This window comes from Girardinichthys multiradiatus, chromosome 4 (genome assembly GCF_021462225.1).
Source record: "Girardinichthys multiradiatus isolate DD_20200921_A chromosome 4, DD_fGirMul_XY1, whole genome shotgun sequence".
Taxonomy (NCBI): Eukaryota; Metazoa; Chordata; class Actinopteri; order Cyprinodontiformes; family Goodeidae; genus Girardinichthys; species Girardinichthys multiradiatus.
This window is the reverse complement of record NC_061797.1, coordinates 11,939,390-11,952,893: the sequence shown is the minus strand read 5'-3', so window position 1 is coordinate 11,952,893 and position 13,504 is coordinate 11,939,390. Positions and strand designations below refer to the sequence as shown.

Sequence of the window (13,504 nt, the reverse complement as noted above, 5' to 3'; positions counted from 1 at the left end):
AAACAGCTTGAGAAAACATTAGTGTATTTGGCACTTTCTCTGATCTCTTAATTGAATTACTTTAACCTACAAAACATTGTACCAATTTTAAATGATTGTAACTGGTCCAAGATGTTGCAATTGTTACTAACCCAATTTAAGCCTTGATCTCATGTTCAGCACACCCATAGTAGTCCCACAGTTGTTACCTTGTTCATTTGCCAAAGGGGTTAATCACAGAGCTCAGTTTATAGTAGAATTTAAAGTAGGGGGCTGTGTTAGCAGTGCTCTATTATAATCAATGGAGTCACAGTCACTCTCTGGTTTAATGATTTAGGATTTACCTATGTAAATGTACATTGCTGTGGTACACATATGCCTTATACTGTGTTTTCCCAAACAACCAGGAAGGGGTTTGTTAATACAGTGAATTGCCCACCTCTTGTTAAGAGTTACAAAAAGTGAAAAAGACCTAGATGCAGACAGTAGGGTGCTGCAAATCTCAGATTAATTACTCAGAGTCAACGTTTTCTCTGAAGGGTAAAGCTCAACCTTAATAAAAGTGTGAGGATCTCAGACGTTGGTGTAAAGCTGCAGGTTGAGTGTTGATTCTAATTTTCTATCAGAAGGTGTTCAGGTGGCTCATTATGTTTCTGGATCTATCCTAGATTTGTATTTGTATTGGTATTGGAGAGCTCTTAGGAATGTCCAACTAGTAGGAGATGCTGTGTTAGTCCCATGGAACAGTGTAATGTTTATCCCATTTATCTTTTCTTGCACAGTGCCATAGTTGCCTACTTATAAAAGAGTCAGTCTTGTTTATGACTCAAAGGTGTACTGTGCTGCACCGTTACTCTGGGCAACCAGTCAGCTCTAGGGTTTAAACTGAAAGCACACCCGTCCATACTGCAGTGTGTCATTTGAAATGGGGCAGTTATCGCCATTAACAAGCATTGGGTATGGCTTGATTAACACGGCCTTTCCAAAACAACTGCAAACACAACACTTCTCAATAAGAAGAAGATCCTAAAAGTATCAGTGTTTTCAGCCAAGTAATGTTGCTAAGCATGTTGGCCAAATATAAAAAACTCTAACCTGGTAACTGAAATGTGAATACACCTATTGCAAAAGTCTGGATCGGTCAATGATGATGTCAGATGGATGCTGGAATCCCTCTACCAATTTCAATTAGTGGTTAAAATTTGTGGAGGGTTATCTCCTAAACAGAGAATAAAAAATAGTCATTCATGTATTGTTTTACTTTCTTAGTTGCATTGCTTTTGTGGATGAAATTGCAAATCAAATACGAAACAATTAATATGAAAATGCTTTGATGCGGTATCAAGGGGCTGCTTGGTCTCTACCAGCAGCACTTTTTTAGGCAGCATATTGCTCACACAAGGCAATAGCAAGACAAGGCAAGCAAGCGCTGTATTATGACAGGGTAGATTTGATGGAGGGGGGTAAAATATGTTTGAAAAAAAAAAAAAAAATGAGACGTGCCAGGTAATACCAACTGCCAAATATTTCCTTTTCATAATGGAACAGCAAGAGTGACTCATTGCAAAGACAAATCAGTGGATGAATTGTTCACCAAGTGTAGCTGATAGTATTCAAGTGATAAATTGCCTCTCAGCTTGGTGGCGTCGTGGAATCAGAGATGTGCGGCTGCATATCAGAAAACAGAAACTATGTGCTTATTCATTAAGGTATTTCATAAAAGTGCTATTATCCATTTTCACTCATCATCATCCCATGAACTTCTGCCGGAACATGTAGTATGCGCTAAAAAGCCCATCAGTACTTTGAGCAAGAAACTGGTCATTTAAATGTCATACTTCGAAGTATTTCAGGTTAATTATGCAGTTGCAAATCTTGAAGCTTTAGAAAAGGTTTTCACCAGCCCAAGGGTTGTATAACATTCTTGACAAAGTACAAAGTCCCTGCATGTTAAAACCTATATTTAAAACATAAAATAGGTATATTGATTGTATTATGTAATCTTTATCATGCAAAAATGACTTTCGAGGGATCTGCTGATTTTGTTGTTTCCATAATGGTGTAGATTCAACATCAAGATGGCTCATGTTCTTCCAATCTGTTATTTCTTTCTGCAGTTCCACCAGTAATCTTGAGACTGGCTGAGCCTGAGCAACGCCTTGACACTTGCATCGAATTCACAGTTCGTGGTTACCCACACCCCAAACTGCGTTGGTTCCACAAACAGAAGGAGATCCAACAAAATGACTATATTCGAACTGACATGGACTTCTACCAAGACTATTTGGAGGGTTGTCTGACGTTTCAAAACCCAACCCACATCAATAATGGCAATTATACTTTGGAGGCCAGCAACCCTTTGGGAACGGTCACCAAGACAGTATATGGTCACTTCCTTATAGAACCTGATGATATTGGTGAGTGGATAACCTTCTTTCCTTACTCAGAATGTGGTTTTACCAAGTTTCAGTCCCTTAGGTTTAATAAAAAAATGAAACCAAAGTGGAGCAGAAGAAATACAGTCAAAAACACTTTCTGATTCCAACTATAACTAGCATGTCCAACTTTTGAGGACTGACTATTCAACTAGGTCTTTCATCAATTTTCAGTTTTGTACGTTTCAGGTTTTATATTAGGTTCACAACCTAATGGGGGATTTAGTTTTTATACATGTGCACTTAATCCCTGTTGCACTGGTTCATTCAAGTTTAGTCAGGTAGGTGTTTCTATTTTCAATGCAACCCTGTTGGGGTTTACTTTTCCTGTCTTTTCCTTGTCATTTGTTAGACCTTGTTAAATGTAGGATTGCCCTCAAACATACACAGAGGTGCCCATGCACACTGTTTGACCACTTTCATAATAGTAACCATGGAGAAATTTGTTCACTTTGTGCTGCAGTCCATAAAGTAGTTCTTGATTTTCTTTTATTATTTCCCCCTCAATTACTTTTCTAAGTAGAATGAATCCTCTTTGGTCGTACACCCTAAGATTTGTTGAATTTCTAAGTCAGGGTAGTAGCATCTCCTTGGGTCGCAACGGTGTGGGACATACAATACTGAAACTAATAATGAATTTAATAATGAATTATTGATTTAATGTCATTTTAGACAAGATGAGAATTTTACTTTTAATCTAATATGGCAAATCTTATCTGGTGAATCCAAAATAACAAAGGAGATCAAAGCAGCCAAGAGAAGCTACAGTGAGAGGCTAAAGAACAGCCTTTCTATTGGTGATGATTTGGCTATATGGACCAGTCTGAGAAACCTGACTGCCTATAGGAGCCCCCCCACCGATCCTGAACAGAATCCTCGTCTGAATGGCTTCTACTGCAGACATGACAAGAAGCTGTTCACACCTCAAACCATCTCCTTCACATCTCATTCAGGAACAAATTCTTCCCTGTCTGAGGTCATGAAATCCTTTGAGCGATTGGTGTTGGAACACCTGAAAGACATCACAGGCCTTCTGCTGGACCCCGTGCAGTTTGCTTATCGAGCAAACAGGTTGGCAGATGATGTGTCAACTCAGGTCTACGCTTCATCCTGCAACACCTCAACTGTCCAGGGACGTACGCCAGGATCCTGTTTGTAGACTTAAGCTCGGCCTTCAACACCATCACACCAGACATCCTCCACCAGAAGCTCAACCAGCTCAACATCCCAGCCTCCACCTGTCAGTGGATCAACAGCTTCCTGACAGACTGACAGCAGCAGGTGAGACTAGGGAGCATCTTCTCCCGCACCAGATCAATAAATACTGGTGCCCCCAGGGGTGTGTTCTATCCCCACTCCTCTTCTCCTTGTACCCAAATGACTGTACCTCAGCAGACTCATCCGTGAAAACTCCTGAAGTTTGCAGATGACACCAGTGTCATTGGTCTGATCCAGGACGGTGATGAGTCTGCATACAGACAGGAGGTGGATTGGCTGGTACACTGGTGCAGTCAGAACTACCTTAAACTCAACCCACTCAAGACTGGAAATGGTGGTGGACCTTCGGAGAACACCATCCCCATACACCCCCCTCACCATCCTAAACAACACTGTGTCAGCTGTGGACCACTTTAGGTTCCTAGGAATCACCATCTCTGAGGACCTGAGATGGTCTTCACACATAGACACTGTTCGGAAGAAGGCCCAGCAGAGACTGTACTTCCTGAGGCAACTCAAGAAGTTCAACCATCCACAGGAGCTGCTGGTCATCTTCTACACTGCCATCATTCAGTCTGTCCTGTCTTCATCCATCTCAGTGTTGTTTAGCTCATCCACAAAACAGGACAGGTCCAGACTGCAAAGAATAATCAGGACTGCAGAGAGAATAATCAGAGCTGACCTTCCCTCCATCCAGGACTTATACAGGTCTAGGGTCAGGAAAAGAGCTGTGAAAATCTCTGCAGATCCCACATACCCTGCACATAAACTGTTCAGAGTTTTACCTTCAAGCCGTTGCTACTCTGATGAACATTTAATAGAGTACCAAACAACTGCATACTGAAGTTGCAAATGCACCTTTGTATATATGTATATTCAAGGACATAAAGACATATGCATAAATATATCTTATAACACATAAACAAAAAACCCCCCCAAAAAAAAAAAAAACCCAGAGAGCAAAGTGTACCGGAATCAAATTCCTTGTTTGGATGTACAAACTTGGCAATAAAGCTGTTTCTGATTCTGTTGCCACATTTAAAACAAAAAGTTATTTGTGGTCAACAAAGTTGACTTCTTGGTTGGATCCATGAAAAATTTGCTAAATTATCTGCCAATGTCAAACAGCTTTTGGTGGAGGAGGTATGATGTTGGCACAAGCCAATTTCAGTGCAGATAGAGATAAGTAGAGAGGATTTAGCAAGTTTCTCAAGAGTACAACCCATGTAGTCAGCCTTGCTGCTCAGCCCACAAATCAATTTTCTAACAAATTTGTAAGAAAAAATAAATATGTCAAGAATATTAAACAGGCCAAGAAGCATTGTTGGAATAATAGACCAAACACATTCACATACACAAACACCCTGTACAAAAAGACAGACAGACAGACAGACAGACAGACAGACAGACATCTAATGATTGCTTTAATTTTTATACTTTTATATAACATTAAAAAATATTTCATTTCAATATAATTTGTTGTTGTGCTATTTTGAACAAAAGCACTTCAAATTCAGTAGTGTAGCATCTCACCATTGGAAAATGCTTGGTTTCAGTCTTGACATTTCTTTACTAGATAGAATATAAACAGCATTGAAATATATTAATTGTTATTTATTGTTAGTTATTTCCTTGATCGTGTGTCTTATTTATATGATCATAGTGTAATGATGGCATGAATTACTAAGGTTGTGTTACGTAACACCGTAACAGAAATTCCTGTGATATATCATGCATTCAAATAATCTCAAGAAATCTACCACTGAACAAAGAGTCAAATCACATGCAGGAAAGAGGTTCTGAATGAAATCTCCTGTTTCTGCTGTGTACATCAACATCAGGTGGGCTTGGTGGCTTTGTTGTTGTCAACTTCAACAAAGTGAGCCAATCCAATCTTTGACCTTCGTTAGAGTCTCCTCCCAAGTCTGTAAGAAGCCATGGTTACCAATCAGCTGCAGATTATGACCCTGATGTATGTCCAATAATCGTGACGAATGAACTGTGTGGCTAGCTACACGAGGTGTGCTGCGGCCCCATGTTGGCACACATGGTGTGTGTGAGAGAGTTCACTGACAGAGGGTAGAAAACTGACAGACTGAGTGACGCTTACACTGCCAAGCAGAGAGGAAGGCAGAGGGAGGAGACAAGACGGGGATCATGGCAGAGAGGGAGGGACTTAGGGTTAGTAGTGGCACACACGCACTTACACTTCACCGCTGTGTCAGTGATTATACCCAAACCATTGGCAGCCAGCCATTAATTTGCCCACGATTACTCTCCGATTTCCTGGTCAGAGGTCCTAGTCAGAATCTTTCTTCATACCAGTTAATTTCCTTTTATGATTTAATCTCACAAAGCGTATATTTTGCCGAAAGTTCTTAGTACATTTTTATGTGTTGTATTTGAGCACCTTAAACATGAGACTGTAAATTTATGCTGCTTAGTTTAAGAACAGAAGGTTAAATTTTGTCTAAAACACTTTTTCTTGTGATGTTTATTTGTTGCAGTTTCCATGTTATTTTGGCCAGCTTTCTTTTACCTGATGTAATATTTGGCATGCTAGCATCAGCTTTATTTTGTTCCTTTTGTATAACTGTCTAATTCTACAGCAACTATACCTTTATGTTTCTGTATTTTAGTCGTTCAAGTCGTGTTTGTGAAGCTTTGGCTAAATTTTTGCAATATCTTTTTTTTACAAGATGGAAAGCTTGAGTCTGGTTACAGAAATGTTCTGTTGTGTTTGAATATATATTTAAACTTTTTACACATTAATATGTTGCTTGCCAACACTGTGTGTGCTTACAGCATTGTGCAAAAGCATTCAAGCCCCTGAACTCTTTCACATTGCAACCACAAAATGTTTTTTTTCTACTGAGATCTAATAAGATATGCCAACAAAAGCTAGTGCATAATTGTGACTGGAAGCAGGCAAGTACATGTTTTTTCAAAGCCTTAAAATTTGTGGAAAAGTTTAAAGCAGAGTTAGGTGATAAAACAATATCCCCAGCTCAGACAATTATATAGACCACTGTTAAGTACTTGATACCCAAATAATGTATAGTTGTGAATGAGAATGGCACTATACACCGAACAAGACATGGCCCTCTACCTAAACTGACAGTCTTGGCAAGGTGCACATTAATTAGAGAAGCAGCCAAGAGGCCTAAGGTAACTCTGGAGGAGCAGCAGCGATCCACAGCTCCCGTGAGAGAATCTGCTGACTGGATAGGTATTAGTGGTGCACTGTCTTGGCTTTTATGAAAGATTACCAAGAGGAAAGATTTTGTTCAAAGGAACCCATAGGGAGTCATTAAAACCCTCCCCATGGTGAGACATGTTGGTGGCAGTATCATTCTATGAGGGTGCTGGGACAGGGAAGCGGGTCAGAGTTACAGGCAAGGTGGATGGAGCTGAAAACAGAGAAATACTCGAAGTGAAACATGCCTGAGGCTAGCAAAACAACATCCCTAAAGATACAGCCACAGCTACTATAAATCATTTAGGTCATAGTATATCCATGTATTAGAATGGCCAAGTCAAAATCCAGACCTGAATCCAATTAAGAATCTGTGAAACAACTTGGAAACTGACATTTACAAACAATCCAACTTTCTCTGACTAAGCTTGAGCTATTTTGCAAAGAATAATGGGAAAAATGTCACTCTGTAGATGTGCAAAGCTGAAATAAACACCCCTCAATGAAGGATGTGCCTGTAAAGTGACAAAATGTGAATGAGTTCAAAGGGTATGAAAACCTTTGCAAGCCACCGCGCTTTATAAGTAAAAGGATAAACACATGCATATGTCAAGCCAAAAATAGAAAATTACTATTTTCTTTTTAATATGTAGGGATATTTAAAATTTGTTTAGAATCAAACACTGTAGAGCACATCAAGTCCTTATAATCCTGGCCTTTTATCCTTTCAATTCAATTTAATTCAGTTGTATTTATATAGCGCCAATTCACAACACATGTTGTCTCAAGGCACTTCACAAAAGTAAGGTACATACATTCCAATTAATCCTAACCATTGAACAGTACAGTCAGATTCAGTTATTTATTCAATTTGGATAAAAAGTTTTTCTGTCTAAGGAAACCCAGCAGATTGCATCCAGTCAGTGACTTGCAGCATTCCCTCCTCCTGGATGAGCATGTAGAGACAGTGGACAGTCACTGGTGTTGACTTTGCAGCAATCCCTCATACAGAGAACAGAGCAGAGACACAAAAAGAACAAAGAAGCACTGATCCAGGAGTCCTTTCTATGGGAAGGAAAAGTAAATGTTAATGGATGTAGGTCCTTTAGTCGTTTCACCTAGAAAGAAAGAACAGATAAACTCTGAGCCAGTTTTCAAGGTTAGAGTATGAAAGAGAGCACATATAATTAGTTAGAGTAAAAGCTCAGTCAATCGCCACGTCTAGGAGAGAGAATGGGTAAAACACTGAAAGACAGGGCCATGCGGATCATAGGTAGAGGGTGAGCATTAAGTTGTTGCCAGGAGAAGCTCGGATGATTCCCCTCTCCAGAAAGGTGTCACAGGTAGACACCGAGCCAGGCCAGGTGTAGCTTCTAGGAAGAGAAAAGAGAGAGAACAAAGTTAAAAGCTGAAATAACAGCAAATAATGCAAAATTGGAGTGTAGTGTGAAAATGTAGCAAAGAGGGTGAAAGTGGTCATTATTTCCTCCAGCAGCCTAAGCCTATAGCAGCATAACTACACAGATAGTGTCAGTTCAGATTATTTAGTTAAACTGCGCTTATTTACAACAATGTCGTCTCAAGGCACCTCACAAAGGGTCCCACTGATGGTCATTGTTATACTAAAAACCACAAGGATTGGGATACCTCTCTCTGTCAGACTGATTATAACCATTGGCAACCCATGTAAATATTAGTGTCACTTAATTTAATACCAGATGCAGACCCATGGTTGTGCAGTGGACTTGCACCACTGTATATTGGGAAAACATATTAGTTCGCTGTATTGATTGCGGTTTATGATGTAATCCAACTTGGCTAAGAATAAAATGCATGAATAAAAGAATGTGCAGCCATTGTACACATTTACAATAAAGGAGTAAACCTACACCATAAAATGTTTATTCCCTCCGTGAGCTTAAGGTGCCTTTTCTTGTGCTTCTGTGTTGCAGATGAGAACTCTGAGGGTGATACAGGCCGACCAGAAGAAGACACATTTGGGGTGAGTTTTCTCTATAAATACGTACTGTACTTGAAACAGCCTTTAAAGATTGATTTTAGCAGAGAGCTGCTTTATTTTTCTGCATATAACCCCAACCTGTTTTTTGGTCAAAGAACCCCTTTTTTTTTTCAAAGAACCAATTGTGAGGAAAACACTTGGAATCTACCAACAGTAACAAAGCACTGCTGAAAGATGCAGATAGTAACAGAACCATAAACTCTGTATTGTTTTGTATTTGGTATGTCTATTTTTACTTATTTTTACTGAACAAGCATCAATTTGTTCATCAAGAACTAAAAGTGTCTGTGTTTGCCACATAAATCTGCCACTGCGTTATGCATTATTAAACAGGTCCATATTTATCATACTTTCTCATATTTTTCACTTTCCAAAGACTGTGCTGGTGAACTATTCCAATATGCCCCGGTAGATAGAGCTAACCTTTAATGGGCTCTTAATAGACTTATAAATGGCAGACATTTTGACATATGAGAGCAGGAACTGCACAGGTGTAATTAATAACATTCATAATGGCTGCTGTCACTCTTGTGTGACAGTTCTACTTTCTTGGGTAGACTGCATACGAGTCATTGGCATACTGTCCTCTGATACCTAATGGAAGTGAGCCACTGTGGAGTTATTAATTAAACATGTGTTTCTCCTGCTATGACCACTTCCCTGCTGAGAAAAATGCTGTGGTACCATTCACAACACTGACGTGTTATGTGTCACTGCTGCTACACCTGTTAACACAGACAATTTTTGAAGGCTTTTATTAAAATTATAGAGGAGAAAAAATAATGGGAGTTAAAAACATCTGGTGTCTTTTAAAAGCTGTTTCAACTGTTCTAATCAAGAAAAGAGTTTATATAATCCGTATAAGTTAATAATTAATAACATGACGCCATGCTGAGGAAATTAAAAAAGTCACATTAGAAAATGTTGTATGATACAGTACATTTATTTTTTTCTAAAGTAAATATCTAAAAGTCCTGGTCAGAGTTAGCTTTCACTTATACTACAAATTATTCCAGTTTAATCTGTGATTTACACAATCTGTAAAGGAGGTTACTGATGGAAAATGTTACGATTAGCACAATTTGTGGATTGAAATTACATGAAACTCAAACTACAATCAATAAACTTGAGAAATTATTTAGAATTACAACGTTTTTAAAATATATTTAGGAAAATGTCTTGATACAATTTGTTAGCATATACCATCACGCTACAATCCTGTTTAGGGTGTTTTCTACACTTCAAGTGGTAAGTCAATTTAAAGTGAACTCAGGTTCGTCTCCCTCCTTGGTGGGATGTGAACACAGCAATCACACTTGGGGTCAGACCGAGCTTGAGAAAATGCCCTCCCCTAGCCAGGTTTAGGTTGCATTGTAAAGCATAGAGCCCTAGGCAACTTTCAAGACGTCTCATCAAAATTTGTTTAGTACATCTTCTCAGATAATTTTACCTCAGATAGTACCTAAAAACATACTAATGCACATATTGGTCTAATTCATGATTAAATAAGTAAGGTTTACTCTTTCACATAGGGGTAGTTTGGTTTGGATTGGGTGTTTTTACTTAATAAATGAAACCATCATTAGGGTTATTATTATTAGGTTTTTTGGATATTCAAATGTATTTCAAGGTCTGAAACATTTTATTTTGGAAAAAAAAAGCAAAAATGGAAGTTATTTGTATTGGGTAAATACTTTTTTCACAGCACAGCATACTTGTTTCATTAGTAAAATAAACGCATTGAATAAACAGAAAAATATATTTGACCAATAGCATTGCTAAGTCATGTGAGCCATTAAGCTGTAACGATGAGAGAATGAAAAGAAGAAAATTATGTCCTACACCTTTTAACTTTTAAATTATTAATTTATTTTCTCTAAAGTAAATATAGATCAGATTACAGCTGTGACATTAAACAAGAAAGACTTACTATTCTATTTGATGGAGAGAAGTACGGGGCCTTACAATAATTTTCACCACCCTTGGCTTTTTACCTATTTGTTACATTCCAACCTGTAATTTCAGTGTTTTTCAATCTAATTTTATGTGATGGACCTGCACAAAATAGTCTAAATTAGTGAAGTGAAAACAGAAAAATAAATGTAAAAAGAATTTGAAAAAGAAAAAAAGAAATGGATATTGGCATGTGAATATGTATCCTCCCCCTTTGCAGAGAAGTCCCTGAAATGTCCTTTTTCACCCAATCACCTTTAAAAGCCACCTAATTAGTGAAATTAAGTCCACCTGTGTGCAGAATAAGTGTCACATAATCTGTCAGTATAAAACACCTTTTCTGAAAGGCCCCAGAGGTTGCAACACCACTAAGCAAGAGGCATCATGACCAAATATGAAGTGAGGGACAAGTTGTTGAAAAGTAAAAGTAAGGGTGGGGAGGCAAAACAGAGACCAAAGGTTACCCTGAAGGAGTTGCACAGTTCCACAGAAGAGATGGAAATATCTGTCCATTGAACCAAAATAAGCTGTACACTCCACAGAGTTTTATGGAAGAGTGGCCAGAAAAAAGCCATTACCTGAGAAGGCAAGTTCTGAGTTTACCAAAAGACAAGTGGGCAACTCCCAAATGTATGGAGGACGGTGCTCTGGCCAGATGAGACTAACACTTAACTGTTCAGCCACAAAGGAAAACGCTATGTCTGGCGCAAACCCAACACGTCCCATCACCCAAAGAACATCAGTGAAACATGGTGGTGGCAGCATCATGCTGTGGGGATGTTTTTCAGGAGCAGGGACAGGGAAACTGGTCTGAGTTGGGGAAAGATGGATGATGCTAAATACAGGGATATTCTTGAGCAAAAACAGTCAGTCTGCCTTTGACTTGAGACTGAGATGGAGGTTCACAATGACCTGAAGCATACTGCTGGGTAGTTTGAGGGGAAATATTTAAATGTGTTGGAATGGCTTCGTCAAAGTCCAGACCTTAATCCAACTGAGAATCTGTGGTTAGACTTGAAGATGACTTTTCACAAGCGAAAACCAACCAACATTAATGAGCTGGAGCAGTTTTGCCTTGAGCAATGGGCACAAATCCCAGTGGCAAGATGTGGCAAGCACATGAAGATGTATCCAAGCAACTTGCAGTTATAATTTTGGCAAAAGGTGTCTCTACAAAGTACTGACTTTAGGGTGGTGAACAGTTATGCGCGATGAAGTTTTCTGTTATTTGTCCTATTCGTTGTTTGTTTCACAATAAAAAATACTTCTTCAAAGTTGTAGGCATGTTCTGTAAATAGAATTTTGCCAACTCTCGAACAATCCATTTAATTCCAGGTTTTGAGGCAACAAAACATGAAAAATGCTAAGGGGAGAATACTTTTGCAGTGTATATAGTATAAAACGCTGCAAGATATGTACCCTTCTTACATAAGGTTTATACAATGTGGACTAAGTTGTACGAATAGTCGTACTCGTACTCGTCGTCTTCCGCTTATCCGGGACCGGGTCGCGGGGGCAGCAGACTCAGCAGAGACGCCCACACGTCCCTCTCTCCAGACACCTCCTGCAGCTCCTCCAGGGGGAGCCCAAGGTGTTCCCAGGCCAGCCGAGAGACATAGTCCCTCCAGCGTGTCCTGGGCCGTCCCCTGGGCCTCCTCCCGGTGGGACGTGCCTGGAACACCTCCCGAGGAGGGCGTCCAGGAGGCATCCGGTATAGATGCCCGAGCCACCTCAACTGGCTCCTCTCGATGTGGAGGAGCAGCGGCTCTACTCCGAGCCCCTCCCGGATGGCCGAGCTCCTCACCCTATCTCTAAGGGAGTGCCCGGCCACCCTACGGAGGAAGCTCATTTCACCCGCTTGTATCCGGGATCTCGTTCTTTCGGTCATGACCATAGGTGAGGGTAGGAACGTAGACCAACCGCTAAATTGAGAGCTTTGCTTTTCGGCTCAGCTCTCTCTTCACCACAACGGACTGGCACAGTGCCCCCATTACTGTGGCAGCCGCACCGATCCGTTTGTCGATCTCACGCTCCATTCTTCCCTCACTCGTGAACAAGACCCCGAGATACTTAAACTCCTCCACTTGAGGCAGGAATTCCCCTCCAACCTGAAGAGGACAAGCCACCCTTTTCCGGTCCAGTACCATGGCCTCGGACTTGGAGGAGCTGATCCTCATCCCAGCCGCTTCACACTCGGCTGCGAACCGCCACAGCGCATGCTGTAGGTCTTGGCTAGAGGGGGCCAGCAGGACCACGTCATCCGCAAAAAGAAGAGACGAAATCCACTGGTCCCCAAACCAGACCCCCTCCGGCCCTTGGCTGCGTCTAGAAATCCTGTCCATAAAAGTTATGAACAGGACCGGTGACAAAGGGCAGCCCTGCCGGAGTCCAACATGCACCGGGAACAGGTCCGACTTAGTGCCGGCAATGCGGACCAAACTCCTGCTCCGCTCGTACAGGGACCGGATGGCCCCTAATAAAGGGCCCCCGATTCCATACTCCTAGAGCACCCCCCACAGGGCATCACGAGGGACACAGTTGAATGCCTTCTCCAGGTCCACAAAACACATGTGAACCGGTTGGGCAAACTCCCATGAACCCTCGAGCACCCTGTAGAGCGTATAGAGCTGGTCCAGTGTTCCACGGCCGGGACGAAAACCACACTGCTCCTCCTGAAGCCGAGGTTCGACCACCACCCCAGTC

General features: G+C 40.7%; 1 protein-coding gene across 1 annotated transcript in view; it reads left to right on the top strand.

The window, feature by feature from the left end:
• ntrk3b (neurotrophic tyrosine kinase, receptor, type 3b) overlaps positions 1–13,504 on the top strand; it is a 398,812-nt gene that overhangs the window by 230,424 nt on the left and 154,884 nt on the right. Inside the window, exons 9-10 of the mRNA XM_047363471.1 lie at positions 2,097–2,396; positions 8,781–8,830. Coding sequence (XP_047219427.1) covers positions 2,097–2,396; positions 8,781–8,830 — 350 coding nt within the window. The remainder of the gene's footprint in view (positions 1–2,096; positions 2,397–8,780; positions 8,831–13,504) is intronic.